Genomic DNA, 17,639 nt, shown 5'->3' on the forward strand with positions numbered 1-17,639 from the left:
CACGAACATCTCTGCAGCAGCGGCAGCGAATATTACCCGATATGGGCTAGCGGCCATGTGACTGGTCGTCGAGGTAACGAGCCACAGTGGGACTAGCGGCTGTTTATCGATAAACTGCCCGAGTCGGTCAATCCCATCCATTCAATCTCCTCGAGTCCCTTTGCTTCATCGCGCCAGCCCACCATCTCGACATCTTCACCGCTATCATCGCAAACTTACTACGACCGATCACTAACCACCCTCCACGCACTCGCTCTGATCCACTTCTCTTCATCATCTGTCGCCGCAATGGCGGCCAACGAAGACCACGTCAACTTCGACATCATCGAAGGCCAGAAGGAGAACATTCAGTCGCTACCAGGAGGCCGCTCAGCAAGAGAGTTGGCTCGCATCTTCTCTCCGCGCGAGTCTACAGACATCTTGGCCACACCGTCGCCAAATGATACCCGCACAGTGAATGATGGTATCCGCCAGGAATACGAAACAGAATTGCAGGCCATAGGAGAATCCGACGACCCGCTGGATATTTACGACCGATATGTGAAATGGACGCTAAATGCATATCCTACCGCCCAGGCTACAACTGAATCCGGCCTTCTGCCCCTGCTGGAGCGTGCCGTGAAACACTTCCTCAACTCCCCTCATTATAAGAACGACCCCCGTTACCTGCGCCTGTGGCTCCACTACATCAGACTCTTCTCCGACTCACCCCGCGAGACATTCGCTTTTCTGGCACGCCACCGCATTGGAGAAGGACTTGCATTGTTCTACGAAGAATTTGCGGCCTGGCTGGAAAGTGCAGGAAGATGGACACAGGCCGACGAGGTGTACCGGCTTGGCATTGACAAGGAAGCGCGCCCCGCAGAACGACTTGTGCGCAAATACAGCGAGTTCCAGCACCGCTACGAAAACCACACACAGGACAATGGTCCCTCATCGCCTGCACTACCGGCTGTGCGCCCAGCGTTGGCTGCCAAGGTCGACCCCTTCGCTTCAGCTTCTGCGGAAGAAGCCGATCCCCAGGCCCAGCGCCCAGCGCCCGCGCGCAGCGCTGCCCCGAAGACGAAATCCGGCAAGCCGAAGATGGCGATCTTTTCCGATGCTGATTCACCCAGCCAACCAACTGTCAGCGCGCCGGCACAAGGGTGGGACAGCATTGGATCGATGCATGACCGACGGAAGGAGAACAAGGTTGAGGCAAAGCCATGGGCAGGAGAGACTTTGAAGGCAGGGAAGAAGCCGGCACCGGCACAGAAGATGACGATTTTCAGGGATGAGGTAAGTTCAGGTTATTTTACCTACTCTTTCTGATTTCCGTATATTTACGATCACAGGACTAATTGGTGGCATGAACCGCATTGGTTTACGATTTATGTATTCAGTCAAATTCAAATTTACAAGCAAAAGAAGCATTGCAATCGAAACATGTACCAGAGCATCGCGTAAGGGAAGCGGTTAACCCACGTACAGGGAGACGGGAGCGCGTCTTCGTCAACCTTGAAGCAGTATACCCAGACTACAAGAATCCGAATCATGAAGTGAGCTTCGAGGAACTTAGAGCCATCAGCCGTGGTTGGATGGGCAAGAGCTGGTGGGCCCAAAAAGAGCCCCTCAAGCAGATCTCAGGCAATGCTGCTTCTGCGGAGATTCCCTCCGAGAATCCTCTTGAGCATGGCCTTGAGAATGACCTGCCACAACAATTTAAGCAGAAGTTGACTGTCAAAGATGCAGAGACTCACGACCCCGACCGGGGAAATTCGGTCCAGGAAAGCAAAACCAGCAAAGCGCGGAAGTTGAAGCTTCGTGAAGTGAAGGGAGAGACACAGACGAGTAAGTATCTACTTTGACTCATTTCGTACTTAATGCTCTTTCATTCATTGTCTTGTGTACTAATCCAACTGAAGTCAAAATGAAATTTGATTCGCCCACTGGAGGCAAGATTCGCCGCAAGAGCACGGCGGAGCCAACCATGACTATCCACACCCGCGCTGCAACAGACGAGATCTATAGCATCTTCAACCAGCCACTCAAAGCAGAGACCGAGAATGCAGAGAGTAGTGACTTCGATGACGATGATTATACGAGCGCTGGAGAGAGCACGGTCACTGGTCGCATGTCTGCTGCATCAAGCGACTTCGGCGATGATGATACGACCTTTCATAAGTCGTTTGTCGAAGGTGACGAGGATGGGTTCGAAGATAACACTCGCGCTGAGAGTGTGGCAGATGGAGAGTGGACGCAGTTCTCGGCCTGTGATGTGCCGGATCTGGGCGCTGCTCATTCACCTACCATGCCCGAGGACTCCACATACCATGGCCGAGAGGATAACACAGAGCAGTTCGATGATGCAGATGAAAATGGCGAGAGGCAGCGATTTGTCCCCCAAATGCCTGAAGATTACAATCCACCATATGGCCCTTATCGAGACCCCGCAATCATGGCTCAGAATCGCCTGCCTTTCATGACACCAATCGTTGAACAGACCGAACATTCTTTGTCAATGACAGCAGCGAGGAACAGCCTCTACAATGCGAAGACGCCGTCGAAGCCCCCGATGGGCAATCTCTTGTTGTCGAGCCCATTGCTTCCTGCCACACCTCACCACGATGACTTCCCTGATATTCCTGAAGACGTTGCTCTCAGCCCCACGATGGAGAAGTTTCGAACAAGCTTCAAATTGAGTCCCCTGAAGGAAATCACTCAAACAGGAGTAGTTATCAAGGATGAGCTGTGCAACCCCACTGACAGGGATATTCGTAACAAGATTCTTCGGTCATTGCAGCCTCCGCTGGCATCGTACCCTGGCTACCACGGCCACCCGGACATGGACACTCACTATGGCTCTGAGATACAGCGATACCTCAAGACAAGCCCAAAGCGGTCAAGAAGCGGGGATGAGGCATCTTTCGATGTTCCCATCCTTGAACTTCCAGGTGCTGAGAGAAGCTATATCATTAGGCGTGAGCTCGGTGCCGGTGCTTATGCGCCGGTCTATTTCGCAGAGAGCATCGACAGTCTACCTTCCGACTCGGAAACCGACTCCAACAACAGAGATTCCCACAACCCTAGTCCCATTCGATATGACACACCCCGTCACGGCTTCGAAGCGATCAAGCTGGAGGTAGGACCACCCAGTGAGTGGGAGTTCTACATGATCCGCACGGCAAACGAACGATTGAGCCAGCATCCCGAATACTCCCGCGCCACTGAAAGTATCATCCGCGCGCACGAGCTTCACGTCTACAAAGGAGAAAGCATCTTGGTCGAAGATTACCGTGGACAAGGAACATTGCTCGATCTCGTGAACCTCATCCGTAACGAGCCGATCTCAGCTACCACCAACGCCGAAGGCGGAATAGACGAGGTCCTGGCCATGTTCTTCACAGTAGAGCTCTTCCGTATCGTCGAGTCCCTTCACTCCTGTGGCATCTTACACGGCGACATCAAAGCCGACAACTGTCTCGTCCGTCTCGACGACAAGCCCGTACCGCCTCCCTCCCTGATCGACCTAGGCGACGAGATCACCGCAGACCCACGCGAAATTCACTACTCCCCCCGGGGCCTCCACGGCTGGCGCAACAAGGGTCTCTCCCTGATCGACTTCGGCCGCAGTATCGACATGCAAGTCTTCCAACCATCCGTCCAATTCGTCGCCGACTGGGAGACCGGCAAGCACGAATGCAACGAGATCCGCGAGAAGCGACCCTGGACGCACCAAATCGATCTCTACGGCCTAGCAGGCACCATCCACGTTATGCTCTTCGGAAAGTACCTCGAGTCCATCCCCAGCGGCAATACCCCTGAGACAAAGACGTACCGAATCCGCGAGACTCTGAAACGCTACTGGGAGCGCGACATCTGGAACGACGTCTTCGACCTCCTCCTCAACCCCGGCGAAGAGAGATGGGCTCAACTGGAACGCGTAGGCCAAAACCCTGCCGCTATGGCCAGTGAGAACGGACCTATCCTCCCCGTGACGAACTCCATGAGACATCTCCGCGAGAGAATGGAAGCTTGGCTCTTCGCTAATGCAGAAAAGAAGGGTCTTGGACTGCAGATCCGGAAATTAGAGGCTATTTATGCGGAAAGGAGGAAGCGCTTGGAAAAGTGTTAATCCAAGTGCTTCTTTCTTTATCCTTTGTTCGCCTTCTTTCACTGTTTCCCTTACAACCAACCCCACCCCCTCCCCCTTTGTCCTTTCACTAATAATCCATCATCCCCTCTCGACGATGCACGTGACACGTACGTACGCACTTTATACCCCCTCCTGTCTTTTTTTATCTTTTTCTTGTCTCTTAGTCGCAGCGTTGGCGTTTGGGTTGTTGTTGTTTCACATTTACGCATGTGTATTTAATTTCCTTGTTCTTATTGTCTGTTACTATATTATAGTGGACGTTGGTCTGAATGAATACATACTGTAGTTACATACATACAAAGCACAGCATACATGGTATGTTGTCCTAGTATTTTGAGAGTTCCTTGAGTTAGGGTTAAGTTCATAAGTTATCTAGGAGATGAAGTCTTGGCAGCAATTTTAACGGAGTGATTAGACCAGAATGAGTTCATGTTACAGGGACGAAGGACAGTCTTGTGATGAAGATGGATGTACGAAGATATCATATTGTAGAGAAATCTAGCATGTCTGGTATAGGCAGTTAACTGATGTTGGGATTAGGTGGTATGGTATGTATTGTTTCGTTCACTCAGACTCATTGGATCATACCAGTTCTGCTTATTATGATTGCTTCAATACCATTATCCATATCCATAATGAGCTATTGTTCAAGATCGATTGAAAATGCTATACTAAACAGCCGAGCTACAATGCAACCATAGTCAATAGTTTTACATATTGTTAAAGAAAGAAGAAATGTATTCTTGGAAAAAAAATAGAGATAGTAAGAGACATAATGAGAGATGTAGACAAGTTGAAAGCCAATAAAAAACATGCTTGACTGGAGCAAGACATGCTAAACAGATAGACAGACAACAATGTAAGTAATGGTCAGTCAGTAAAGTAGGACGAACATGAAGCAAGTTCGAAGAAAAATGTCAGTTAAAGCAAGGCTGAAACTGTAAGCTAAACGCTGCAAAGACAATGGGGCGCTTTCCATAAGACGTCGTCACTAAGCAGCTGCCAAGTCGTGCGGATTCGTTTCATCTATGAGTCATTCATTCAATAGCGGCGTCTCTCCATTCCAATCATCACTGCGCATGCTAAAGGGGCATGCGAAAGGTTCATCAAGATCAAAGACGGATCGCACGGTAATGTTGAGTATTCAATTCGGTGGGAAGATATGAGGACGAGATAAAGAGATGAAAAGAGATTGAAAGATAGTGGGTTGCCAGAGTTGATTTGTTTTGTAGATTTTTCGATTTTCGGTGTTTCTGGCAATGTTTGTGATACTGTCGATGTTTGTTCAAAGAGTGTATGGAGTTCGGTATGTTGAGATAGAAGATAAGGAAAATCAGAGAGTGTAATGACCATCAACGTGCCTGCGAAACACTCCCCTGACAGGGAAGGTCTTTTTGTCGTTTGCGGTTTTTTAGAATGCACCGGAGAGCGTTCCAACAATCATGCTGTATGGGTCAAGAGTAGAGAGGAGAACAAGAACACTGCGTATTAAACGACGGTTCAGTCCGGTTAAATGAGTCGCGGTTGGAAATCTGGCTCGTACACCTTTGAGCACCGTGGTGTACAGCTGAACCGTGGAAAAAGCAATGTATGCATGTAGAAGCAACTTCAAAACACTTTTTTTGGTTTTTCGTTATTGTAGCCTGTTCTCTTGCGTCTACCATGCAATGTTGCTCCTCAATAAATGCAACGGCTCAGCGCGAGAGAAGCAAGAGCTAAAAAGTCATCAATTCGTGAATGCCGTTTCTGTCATTATATCCTTTGATCAAAATGCGATCAAGATCACGGTAAATCATCCCGGTCATTAGTGTAATAGATCGATGTGACGTTGACACAAGGTGAAACAGAGTTCTAACAATGCAATATGCAATCTATTGCCTCGAGTACGGCATATTCAGGATTTGCCTCCGAATGCGCTCCGCATCGGAGATGCCTTGCTCCGTCGGATCGTAAGGGAGCCGACTAGTCCTTTCTTCGTTCCTCGGTTGACTGTTCGGACTCGTCGGCTGGAATTGTGGTAAAAGCCCGCTTGCGAACGGATCCGAAAGCGAAGGCGCGTGTCGAATGCGTCTCGGTGACGGCGGAACTCGTTTGGGCGTTTCTACCTTAAAAGGGGAGCCCAAGCGCTTGATACTGTCGCCACCGAGATTCAGCATAGGATTGGCGATGGGCTTTCCGACCATGGGATCTTCGTCGTTCCGAGAGGACGACGATGGTGGGGAGAACAACTGGTCGAGACCTTTGTGGTTCACTGAACTTATCGTGGCTCCACGGTTGCGAATGCGTATGCGATGCTGACCTAAGTCACTTAGCTTTCCTTGGCGGACAAGGTCTTCTAATTGTACCCGCGTATCTTGTTCTGCTGGCGATTCGCTGGCAGTGGCCACGTAAGGAGCCAGGTGGTGATGGTCAACGTTCGCGAATGGCTCCATGCGGGGCGGAGAACGTAGCCGGGAGCCCGTTACATGGATGGTTTCTCGCCGAGCCCTAGGGGTATGACGCTGAGATCGCTTTCTCGAGGCATTGGGTCCCCAGGTGTTATACGTAAATGGCGATCCTAGCCGTGGCACGGGCTCTTGTCTAGGGGCACTACCAGGATGTATTGCAGGTGGCTCCGGGATGACTTGGCGAGGCGCACTAAGTATGGGATTATTGAACCAGTCGCTGTTCATCTCTGGAGGCGAAGAGTCTTCCGCTGCCAGCTGAGCCAAAGGCCCAGGTACAGAGCTGGAAACGAGAGACACACCCAGGTCGCGCGTCGCATAGGCTGTGCAGCTACTGGGAGGACCGACAGCCCTGGGGGGTTCACCAGACGGCTGGGACAACAAGTCCAGGGCGGGCGTCGGGCTCCTGGATTGCATCATTCTCTGGTAGTGGGGAGCAATCGAAAACTTCTTTCTACACAGTAGTTTTAGCCTGCGCCGCGTCGATGCTTCTGACTTAGGCCAGGTAGGCTTCACCGCATCCACCTTGGGGGTGGGAGTAGAGTTGCTAGATGGACGTTGGTAGGAAAGCGTGAAGGGAAACTGTCGGTCGAGTCTAAAGCGCCTTCTCTCCCACGTCCGCTTGGCCTCCCGGGCAACACGGTGAGTGACCCCAAGCGGCGGAATGCTGCCCGGAGTCATTTTGAAAGGAGTAATGGTAGGGTCTTGGATGTAGAGCTGGTAAGTGTTCCATAGATGGTTGTCCATGTCCAGGGTCCATCGTTCCTTAGCATGCAACATCCGTGTCTTATTCTTGCGCGTCCGACACAAAGAGGGCGTCTCCGGAGCCGGTTTTGGTGGTAGCTCCAGGTGGAAGAACGGGTCGTATGAATCGCTCTCCATGCTGGTACAGCTTCCACCCGCTGAGCGCCGGGAGCCAAACGTTTCTATCGAGGAGACGGATGAATCTGATGCTTGCGAGCAGACGGAACTCGGGCGTTGGATACTCTCTCCCAGGGCCTGCGGGTCCTCCAGAGACCACGATCCGGTACTTTTATCCTCGATCGGGTCGGGGCGAATCTGAGCGGGAGGGGTTTTCATGGCCAGGCGATCCCGGGGCGGCGCTAAGAAACGGTCATCGCGGGAGGGTACTGCTGGACACGAAGGGCCCGCGAAAGCGTCGTAAGAGGGGACTTCAATCGAAGGTATAGGGACATCGGATGGGTTCGGGTTGAACGTGCTGAGGTCATATTCGGCCTGCGCAAAGACATCGGTCCCCGAGCGGACGCGGGACCTACGTAAGCGGCAACTGGAATGACGAGGGGGAGGTGGTGGCACATCCAGGTGGCGTGAAACGCGCTCTGGTGTGCGAGGCTCACCCGACGAAGAAAAGGTGAAGTTCTTCGGCAGGGTGCGCGATAGGCCGTGTGGTCGACAAGCCATGATGTGTAGTTCCGTATCGGTTCAACGACGGTTTGCTAGCTAAGACGGGGACAAGTGGTAAGAGGTAAGTGCGTTATCTTGACAATTTGATGCAACTTTCCTATACCACTGTCATGTCGCGAACCTCGAGAGCGATGCGAGAACTGGTGCCTGACGTTCCAAGTTAAGCGCGGACGGAGATAGCCTAGATCGCACGATATTGTCCAATTCGAGTGAAGCGCGCACACGGTATTCAGAGAACAACCAAACTCAACACTGAAAGAGCAAGGGGGAAGAGAAATCCAAGAGCAATAGAAGTAAAGAAATCCGTTTCAGTCAATGGTGCAACGTCTGTGATCGATCTCGGAAGGGTCGTCGACAAGGCGCGCTTAGGGTTTATGGGGGTCGTGAGTCGTAACAGGAGTTGAGGGGAACAAAACAAGAAAAGGAAAAAACACGTCGAGGTGTGAGTGGTCGGATGGGCGAAAGCGATCGAATTCGTATGTTATTCGATGTGACGCGCAACGATGTTGTGCAGCGATGCGCTTTGGGGGTGGAATTGCGAGAGGATCACATCGAACGGGTACCCCAGAGGAGGGAACTATAGAAGATGGGGAGCCGACATTGGCACACGAACACGCCAGACCAACACAAAAGAAAAGGAAAAGGAAACGGAAGGGATGGTCGATGACGAGCGACAAGCTCGATCGGAGGAAAAAGGAGAAGCGACAACGTGGCTGTCGAGAAAGAAGGGGGTGGGATGTAGGGAAGTAACGGAGGGAAAGGAATTAAACGGGGGGTGGTGGAGGGAAGAAGAGAATAATTAGAAGAGGAAGAGCGAGAGGATGAGACAGCCGAGGGGGTGGGAAGGGAAGGGAAAGGGAAGCGGTAGGCGCAAGAAGCCGCGAACACTCACTAAAACTCCCAGCATCCAACTGCTAACTAACTAACTAAACTGAACTGTTAACCAGCGCCTTTTGGGTAGCGGAACTTTGCTGTGGTCTTGCTCGGTGGCCGCGACAGGGACGAACTACTAGTCAACTTCCTTCTGGCTCCACCTTTTTTTCCCTTCCAGCAGGCCCGGAGATCACCACGTCAAGCCCATCAGGGCACCAAGTGGCCTCGCCGGTGCGCTGTTCACGGGCAACCTTTCCTATTCTCGCTAATCGAGATCGTTGTTCATGATGTTAGTTAGTTAACAGGTCGGGGATGACACACTCTCAACCATGATCATTCTCAAATGCCACAGCTGCCAATTGCCATCATGATTTGATCGTAAATCAAACCTGAAGAAAAGAAAATGAATTGATCAGAAAAATGGGGAAAAAATCAAAAAAGGAAAACCAGACAGGGCAATTGGAGAGTCGCGACTGCTCAGGAATGCGGAGAAAGTCGATATGCTGCGTTTCCTCGTGAGCCACTCAGCTGCATTCTCTCTGCCTTCTTTTTTATTTTTCTTAGTTTTTTTCATGCAGCTATTTCTTTTTTCTAATTTAATTTTTCTTTTCGGAATTCTTCCTCCAATTTCATTCCCTCGCTTCCTCCTTTTTTTTTTTTATAATCCTCTGTCATTTTTACCTGTTTTCTGCCAGGGTTGGTTCAACCGGAAGAAAGAGACTAACCAGTAGTACTCTTCTATCCTATTCATCCAGAACAAGAACCTTCGAGCACTCACACAATGGCCGTCAAACTCCCTGGCACACTTTTTCCTCTCACCCTCTCATTCTCGGGGGCTGGTCCATAGTAAGTGCTGCATCCCTCTAACCGCCTCACCGCGTTGCCCAACGATCCCTCGGGACGGGCAGAGGATTCACGCCTGCAGCCCGTCGACAAATGGCAACCATCCTGATGGAGTCGCCCCAGTGGCCCCAACAAGATAGTCCAGAATCATCATAATTAATCTCTTTATATGGAGACACACTAGACTCATCAGTCTGCTGTACCTTTTGCACGGGCTGCAGGACCTGCGATCCAGAACAGTAATAGCTTAGCTTTCCAGTCTAGATCAATTAGACTGGGCTGTGCCTCGTTCATCCGTGAGTTACTATACTTGCAACGTTGCGTTCCCCCCTCCCTCTCCTTGAAATGCAAGGGTACCGACGAAAGGTATCCTCAATGCAGACTGAGTGCAGATGGCTCACTTGATCATTGACCATCCTCGCCAATAATTTCTCTCCATTGCCTTGGGATTCATCACAATTCCCGTGCACCCGGTAGCACCAGCACACTAAGCAGCAATCTCACCTCCAAGGATAAGAGGGAAAAGTGACCTACCTGATCCTTTTTCATCTAAGTGTGGCCCCATCGATCTACACGCAACGTTCTCTAGCGAGCAAGACCGACTACCACCCATGACGGGACCGTGTGATCCAAATCATCCCGGTGGCTGGGAGGGAGGTGATAGAAAGAAATAATTGAATAGAAAAAAAATAAAGAATAAAAAAAATCATTTCTTTCCCGCCCCCCAATCAACAATGTTGGCGAACCAGGAATTCGGGGGCGTCCCATCGGTGCTTTCAGCAAGGTGGCCTCGAGTGAGTACCTCGATCAAATTGATCATGGTCATGGTCATGAACTCCAGTCACCTGCAGAAGCGGTTCTCCACCGCCTGGGAACGAATCGAACCCCGACGCACTGGGCATGCATTAGCACCCACCGCCCATCAACCAGTAGTATCATGCCCAGCTTGGGCATGGGAATTGGAAAAGGCACCACGCCTCGCGAACGGCCCGAGAATGATCGAAACAGAGGAAAGAAGAGTCATGGAGTGGAAATATTCTTTACGACCTCAATCCACAAAGTGGTCCCCATGGCACTGCTATATACTCCCGTAGTCTTAGTCTACTATCTCTCAATGCCATATTCCCCCAAAGTACTTCATGAAAGAAACCTAGTACTATATTCCCGCAACAAAGACAGACCGGGCACGGCACGGCACCTACACTGCACGTTCATGTCAATCAACTCGCTTATCGCCATTCGTCTCCCCCAATGAACGCGTCAAGGGCGGGGTAAACGCGACTTTAACGCGTCCTGACACGCGCATCCGCGCGTCTGGTAACTGACTGTATTCGCCTCGGTTCCTGCCACTCAGCGCCCGCGACCGCCTGTTTTGGATTTACGTACTAGCGTAAATCTTGCCTGCGCCGGGGAAGGTTCCATTGTTCCTGGCTAATCCATACTTTTTTAGTATCGTCGTGCTATACTTTAGACCACACTACTAGTAGTTTTTACTACTACTAACCCACCGTTTAGTTCCAACTCCATCAAGCAACTCCTAGAAATAGTAATTCAGATGGCTGGGGATGGAGACAACACGGACAGAAAAATTCAAAAGCACTGATGATATTATAATAATAGCAATACGCAATGTTATTTTTGGATTGAACAATGGAGTTGTTGCCTTTTAGGGTGTAGTTTGTTGATATTGTTCTTGACTAGTATGATGTTGATATTGTGGGACATGTTGGATGGATTGATCAAAGTGGATATCAGTACTTTGTACTATTATTTATCGCGGACATAACTAAATCCCGATGTTTTTGATTGCATGATGGTGGTAAGTACTATGGTAATTGCCGTTTGGGGTCAATAATAACAATGACCGTCCCAGCCTTCTTATTTTTCTATAGACAGTACTAAAATGGCACTGCTCTGGAAAAATGTGCAAATCAATTACGGTAGTACTACTTATCCCAGCAAGCAAGTGCTCATAACCGAACCATCTATGAATAGCTGTGTTCACAGTAGTAATTCCCACCTACGAATTTACCCATCTACCACCAATCTGAACTGTAGTCTTTCCATACCATGCAATACCCAAGCAAATACTAGACAAAAGTATGGAGTATATGTACATTCCAACCCCAACAAAAAAATTAACATTGAAGATAACCATGCTCGACATATCCGTACACTGGCGTGCGCAGTACTTGCTTGCTTGTGCTTATACTGTATGCTACTCTAATTTCTATTAACGGTTAACAGGCAGGAAATAGTACTTACCAGCTAGCTAGCTAGCTACCGAACTGATTTGGAACTGGGAACCACTCAGCAGCACGGGGCATTCTTGAACTGTGGTTGTTGGTTGGGCTAGGATCAAAGTAAGCTTGATTTTTGCTGGATCCATGGTTCATGGGTGTGGTTTATCTAGGATCAGGGGGACGGAACGTTGATTTAGTTAGATTTCTTCTTAATGTGTAGATGAGACGAAAAATTAGTAGGATACCTAAACTGATATATTCTCGCGTATATTTGATTGATTTGATTCTAGAAAAAAATATAGGTAAATGTAAATTATTGTAGAATACGTATCTAATGTACATTATCTCGTGTCATCTATATTAATCCGTTGTGCCAACTTATCTAGCACCCATCTACTACTATCATAATACTCAATGGAGAGGCAGTATGCCTCTCCCTCGGGTTATTATTCCCACATCATCATCATCATCATCATCATCATCATCAACCAGCCCTAACGATTGACTGTAAGCAAGTTACTTCCATGTCCAGTTCTACACCGCAATCTCCTTACCGGGTATGCCGCATCTGCACTATGCAACTATTGTGCCCCTGTATGAGAATACACAACATACTATCTACCTATCTACACATCGAACTATTATTTACTCAATAGTAAACTACTAGCTAGTATCTACACCCACGTAAGCGGTCTAGCCTACCTGCACCTGCACCTGCAGATAAATGCAGTGCTAGTGGTTCATGTTTCTTTTCTTGCTTACTGCTTACCTATTCCGGAAATACACGTAAGACAAAACAAACAGCCTTGAACTGCTGGAAACCTTTCCGCCTAGATAGGGTATCTGAGCATGATTCATTCTGCAGCTACACACTTGCCACAACCATCTTAGGAAATACATAGTAGAATAAAAGTGTGACGAATGAAATCAGATCACAAGCTAAGAATGCAGTTAGTGTATGCGTGTGAAGAATAGAACCGGTTTTGTGTATCTGGTGCGGTAATTATTCTCGTCAGCGTCGCCACATTCATCCCTTGCTTCGAAACTGGTTTTTTTGGTGGCCTCGTTGCATATGACTGACTTGTCTTGGATGCATGTGGAGACGCCGTTGGAAAGAACAATAAAAAAGCAAAACAAATCATGTCATAAGGCGACGTGATCTGCTGAGATATGTCTTAGATTTGTTTTGATCCTTGTATGTGGTTCTCATTGGTTGATCGAGTTGATCGGATATAGGCAGTCTAGTATGTACACAGTACGCTGTACTGGTCGATTTGGTATATACAGGCTTAAGGAAGAAGGACGGATCACGACAGATCAACCTCTGGCTGTCGGGGCTTGAATAGGAATTCCACTGTCGGATCGCAAATTGACTCTGTTCCGTGCATAAAGTTCATCGGTCGCGTTGTGCGGCCATCCGCAAACTTCCAGTCGTATCTCATGAGGAAGTGGATGAGGAGAATCTTCACTTCGTTCGAGGCGAAAAAGCGTCCCGGGCATGCATGCATGCCGTGTCCGAAGCCGAGATGTTCCGGGCTGGTGGTCACGAACTGGAACCGGTGCTCGTTGCCGGGTTCTTGACGCTTCTTGTAGAATCGGAAGCCATCGTACGTCTTCGCGTTCGGATAGAGAGTTTCATCCTCCATGTTGTGCGCCGAAACTGCTACGCTGGCGCCCTTGGGGATGCGGGTGCCGTCGGACAGCATGATATCTCCCATAGCGAGGCGGTTGAGGAAGGCTGTACTTGTATGTCAGAAGAGCCCTAGTTGAGGGTTGAAGCGGGCTGGACTGGGCGCTTACCAATGCCGGCGGCGTGCATTCGCTGGGACTCCTTCAGTACGCTATCCATCAGTTTCATCTTGGTCAAGCTGGTCTTCTTCAATCCTCCGTCTTCGCTTACGATAGCGATGATCTCGTCTCTCAGTGGCTGAATGTGCTCCGGGTAGGCTGTCAAGTCGTACATAATATTCGTGAGGAGGTTAGAAGTCGTGTGGATCGCCGCCAGGGAAAGGCCGACCTGGGAAACAGCGATGTCTATCGGCCGGCCAGCAGCAACCTCCTCGAACCAGTCCAGCGTGTCGGCGTGCGTCCTCGGAGGGTCCTCTTCAGGAAGCTTGCCTTCCCGGATGAGTTTCCTCTTTTCCACCTCACGGTTGATGATGCCGGAAGCGATGCGAATATCTTTCCGGGTCTCACGAGTCGACGGCAAGAACCAGTGGACAAAAGGACGGAGGATTGAAGGGTAGAGTCTAAGGTCACGAGCAGCAACAAAAGCGTGGATGGTATAGTTGACGGAAACGTCCAACCACTGCTTGTCGCGACAGATTTTCTCACCCAGAAACACAAGAGAGGACAGGCGAGCTACGATATGAGGAATCTCCTGTGCAAAGTTGAAGGAGAGCCATTCTATCACTCGTTAGAGGTCGAATATCACCCATGGATGTGAGTCACGTACCCCCAGTGTCCGGAAGCTTTTCATTCATGACGGTAGCTGTCTCCCTTGAAAGTGGAGTGATCAGTTGCCCTGCAAGAAAGTCAGTGTTCTGCTTAGAATCGTTCCCACCGGACCACCTTACCAAGTCCTTGAGTAATCTTCTTATTGATCACTTCAAGGAATATGCCCTCGTGATCTAATCCATCAAACGGCTCAAATCCTGGGATCTTGGATCCAAAAAAGCTCTGCCCATATGTCAGTATTTTCTGTGTACATACCCACTAGTGAGTGGTACATACCTTCTTGTTTGCTTCATTGAAGTCAAGGAGTGGATGGTTCTTGACTTCGTCCACTAGGCTTGGATGAAGGACAATTGTTGGCCGAGCGGAGAAAACAACCTGGAACGATTTTCTACCCTGCAGATATATTAGCTTCCGCCGCTAATGCGTTGTCAGCGCACTTTAATCCATACCTGACTGAAACCCTCAGCGAAGAGCTCCTTTGCAGACGTAACAAATCGTTGCTTGGCTTTTGTGTTTGTGATCTCCCATTTGCTTTTGCCAATTAGGGGAATATTCTTGTATGGAAAACTATCTGCTAGTTCATGATAGAAGCTGGAAACAAAGACCAATACTAAGGCCAGTACAACGCCCTGCAAGAGGTGTTGGTTATCGAGGACCTCGAGGATGACTGCCATGGCCGGAGTGGGTAGCGAAAGGCGCTGTGAAAATAATGAAAAAGAGGGGCCAGAATATAAATCGGCGTTGGAATCGCCCGACTACTTATACGAATATATACTTTTGAAACAACCGAATTTCCCAGGTGCCTTGTCTCCACTCCATCCTCGTCTATGAGGATGGATCATCGAATACGCTTAATACGGCGGGAGGATCGGGTGTGAAATGAAAAGCCGCTCATTGACAGCAACAGGGTGGGCCGGAGGGAATGAACCATCTGGGCGATTCAGGACGAGGGATGGATATCGGGTCTCCCTTTCGCCGAGTTGTGATTGACACAAAGGTTACCCAAGGAGGAATGTCGGTTGGGGACCCCCGTCGTATCGTGGTTGGAATACGTTCGCTTTGCGACGGAATACGGCACAAACATAGTCAGAATCAGCCGGCTGGTCTAGCCTGCTCCATGATAAGCATAAATCATGGCTGTGCTTTGTGTGAGACTGCGACCTGTTCTCATCTGGTTAGTCAGATGCCATTCCACTTCATCGTCAGATGCTTCGATTTGTCTATTCGTTCATTCGTTTCTTCGTTTGCCTCCATCCGGGGATACGCTAAACCATATTCGGACCACGTATTGGTGTATCGCGGGGGATGCCTGAACACCTTAAATCTTCGCTGAACAGCAAAGTGCTGACCAAAAGCAATTTAGCTCAAGGATCGGAGGGTATCTGCTGTGTCTGTGCTGTGTCTGTGTTGTGTCTGTGTCCTCGTGAGTGCATCATTATGAGTCTATTCCAGTCACACAAGTCAATCCAGACCGTGGGCCATTCAGAGGGACCAGAAACTAAGTGCGGGTGATCAACCGCGACCGGCCCATATACGGAAAGTCGTAGGTGATGAATGGCATCCAAACAGCTGCAAACGATGGCCGTAGAATGAGTTGGCAGACATCCTCATCGGCGAAGAGAAGAACAATGAAGACTTAAGGAGGCACGGAAGCAGGAAAAGAGATTGCGGCCGGCGAGAAAGACACGATGCGACGAAGCCTTATCTCGTGACGCCAAGACAATGCGGGGAAAGCTGCCCTTCAAGACCCAACTGGTCGGTCTCTTTCTCATTACAACCTCATCGCCTGGTTTAACTTTCTGGACCGTGGTGGCTTGGAAGCCGGTCGGATCGAGTTCTCTAGCTGCTACCTGCTCTTCTTCGATGACTGGCCTTTGTTAACCCCCAACATTCTTTCTCGGTACTTCTGTAGGGATAGTCAGTGCTTATCATGGGAGACTACGGGCCCGGAGTGTCGTCGCTCACGGCACAGTCACCTGGGAATCCGCCTGTCTCTGGTACAGATCAGGATGAGATTTCAGTTCTTGTAACAGGCTTTGGGGTAAGCTTTCAACTTCTATGCCGTCTTTCTAATATCGCGGCTCACATGTTCTACAGCCATTCAAGTCTAACCTAGTGAACGCCTCATATCTGATAGCCTCATCACTACCACCCTCGTTCACCTTCTCACCTGTCTCTTCAGACGGCTCTGACTCTGTTTCCCACCGGGTTTCAATAAATGTCCATCCTTCACCCATACCCGTTGCATACTCCACGGTGCGGACGACACTTCCTGTCATTCTCGATGACTATGCAAAGACGCATGGGGGCCGACGTCCGGACATTGTAATTCACATTGGCATAGCAGCAATGAGGAATTACTATTCCGTGGAGACGCAGGCTCACCGTGACGGGTATTTGATGTCTGACATCAAAGGCAGATCCGGGTACGAGGATGGCGAGAAGCTATGGAGGGAGCTCGACTTGCCACTGGTGCTTAAAGCTGGCCCTTCAGAGGGACACAACTCGGAGAAGAAACGCCTCAGCCCCCGGCCCCCAGACGATGACTTTCTAACAGCATGGAAGTCCTTTTGCCCTCCGGAAACCGATGCGCGGGTCTCCACTGATGCTGGACGCTACCTCTGCGAGTTCATCCTGTACACCAGCTTGGCACTGGCGTACCAGGCGGATGAGGATCGCAATGTTACTTTCTTCCATGTTCCTGCGTCATGCTTGGATGAGGATATAGAGACGGGCAAGGATGTTGCCGTCGCGCTGATCAAGGCTCTTGTGACTAGCTGGAGTGAGCAGCAACACAGCGTTTCCTAGCATATGAATGGCTTTCTAAATCTTGGAGTTATGACATTGAGTGATTACTAACAGCTTTGGTTTATCGGTGGTTCTATCTGATTATATAGTTTTGGTTATATTTGCATCATTGATACGTGTGGGCGCCTGATGGTCATGATTGCATCACACCTAGCGCCGCACATTTCGAGCATAAGGATTGTCGGTATATAATCACCATACTTTAATAATTGGTGTTGTATATGTGTAAGATAGAACCAATCTAGAGTATATTCTCACGCCTTATAAGAACAAGCTCAACTTAAGCTATGCGGCCGTTAGCGCAATGCGATTTGATATCCCGTTGGCGGAATAAGAATGGCAGTTGCGGATATTGCGGTTATCTTATCGCTCTTATCGCCCGTTTCCCTGCGCAACTTTCTTTGTCTCTCT

General features: G+C 49.5%; 5 protein-coding genes across 5 annotated transcripts; 2 read left to right on the forward strand and 3 right to left on the reverse strand.

Annotated features, from left to right (window-relative positions):
* Positions 1-158: 158 nt before the first annotated feature.
* Positions 159-4,584, forward strand: BO85DRAFT_520283 (putative checkpoint protein kinase (SldA)). The gene is made up of 3 exons (XM_025665122.1): positions 159-1,278; positions 1,383-1,830; positions 1,905-4,584. Exons 1-3 carry the CDS (start codon positions 289-291, stop codon positions 4,112-4,114), a joined length of 3,648 nt encoding a protein of 1,215 aa, XP_025515474.1. The 5' UTR covers positions 159-288; the 3' UTR covers positions 4,115-4,584.
* Positions 4,585-5,062: 478 nt separating this feature from the next.
* Positions 5,063-5,604, reverse strand: BO85DRAFT_305875 (uncharacterized protein). Its single transcript, XM_025655373.1, has one exon. It carries the CDS (start codon positions 5,486-5,488, stop codon positions 5,177-5,179), a length of 312 nt encoding a protein of 103 aa, XP_025515475.1. The 5' UTR covers positions 5,489-5,604; the 3' UTR covers positions 5,063-5,176.
* A 402-nt stretch (positions 5,605-6,006) lies between these two features.
* On the reverse strand, positions 6,007-8,001 carry BO85DRAFT_438661 (uncharacterized protein; the record flags this gene model as incomplete). Its single annotated transcript, XM_025658683.1, has 1 exon — positions 6,007-8,001. One exon carries the CDS (start codon positions 7,999-8,001, stop codon positions 6,007-6,009), a length of 1,995 nt encoding a protein of 664 aa, XP_025515476.1.
* Positions 8,002-13,021: 5,020 nt separating this feature from the next.
* BO85DRAFT_306012 (cytochrome P450) lies at positions 13,022-15,381 on the reverse strand. The gene is made up of 6 exons (XM_025655375.1): positions 14,870-15,381; positions 14,697-14,813; positions 14,540-14,642; positions 14,419-14,487; positions 13,764-14,369; positions 13,022-13,701 (listed from the first exon to the last, which is right to left on the reverse strand). Exons 1-6 carry the CDS (start codon positions 15,092-15,094, stop codon positions 13,271-13,273), a joined length of 1,551 nt encoding a protein of 516 aa, XP_025515477.1. The 5' UTR covers positions 15,095-15,381; the 3' UTR covers positions 13,022-13,270.
* Positions 15,382-16,350: 969 nt separating this feature from the next.
* On the forward strand, positions 16,351-17,228 carry BO85DRAFT_372706 (putative pyroglutamyl peptidase type I; the record flags this gene model as incomplete). Its single annotated transcript, XM_025656051.1, has 2 exons — positions 16,351-16,461; positions 16,518-17,228. 2 exons carry the CDS (start codon positions 16,351-16,353, stop codon positions 17,226-17,228), a joined length of 822 nt encoding a protein of 273 aa, XP_025515478.1.
* Between the last annotated feature and the right edge of the window lie 411 nt (positions 17,229-17,639).

The sequence above is a fragment of the Aspergillus piperis genome, assembly GCF_003184755.1.
Source record: "Aspergillus piperis CBS 112811 unplaced genomic scaffold BO85scaffold_9, whole genome shotgun sequence".
Classification (NCBI taxonomy): domain Eukaryota; kingdom Fungi; phylum Ascomycota; class Eurotiomycetes; order Eurotiales; family Aspergillaceae; genus Aspergillus; species Aspergillus piperis.

Bases quoted from the DNA above. Each gene is read 5' to 3' on its own strand.
- BO85DRAFT_520283 (XM_025665122.1), top strand. From the start codon at position 289: ATGGCGGCCAACGAAGACCACGTCAACTTCGACATCATCGAAGGCCAG. The intron at 1,279-1,382 runs GTAAGTTCAGGT...TTATGTATTCAG, and splicing joins TGACGATTTTCAGGGATGAG to TCAAATTCAAATTTACAAGC. The intron at 1,831-1,904 runs GTAAGTATCTAC...ATCCAACTGAAG, and splicing joins GAAGGGAGAGACACAGACGA to TCAAAATGAAATTTGATTCG.
- BO85DRAFT_305875 (XM_025655373.1), bottom strand. From the start codon at position 5,488: ATGGTCATTACACTCTCTGATTTTCCTTATCTTCTATCTCAACATACC.
- BO85DRAFT_306012 (XM_025655375.1), bottom strand. From the start codon at position 15,094: ATGGCAGTCATCCTCGAGGTCCTCGATAACCAACACCTCTTGCAGGGC. The intron at 14,643-14,696 runs GTATGTACCACT...ACATATGGGCAG, and splicing joins TCAATGAAGCAAACAAGAAG to AGCTTTTTTGGATCCAAGAT. The intron at 14,370-14,418 runs GTACGTGACTCA...AACGAGTGATAG, and splicing joins AAAGCTTCCGGACACTGGGG to AATGGCTCTCCTTCAACTTT.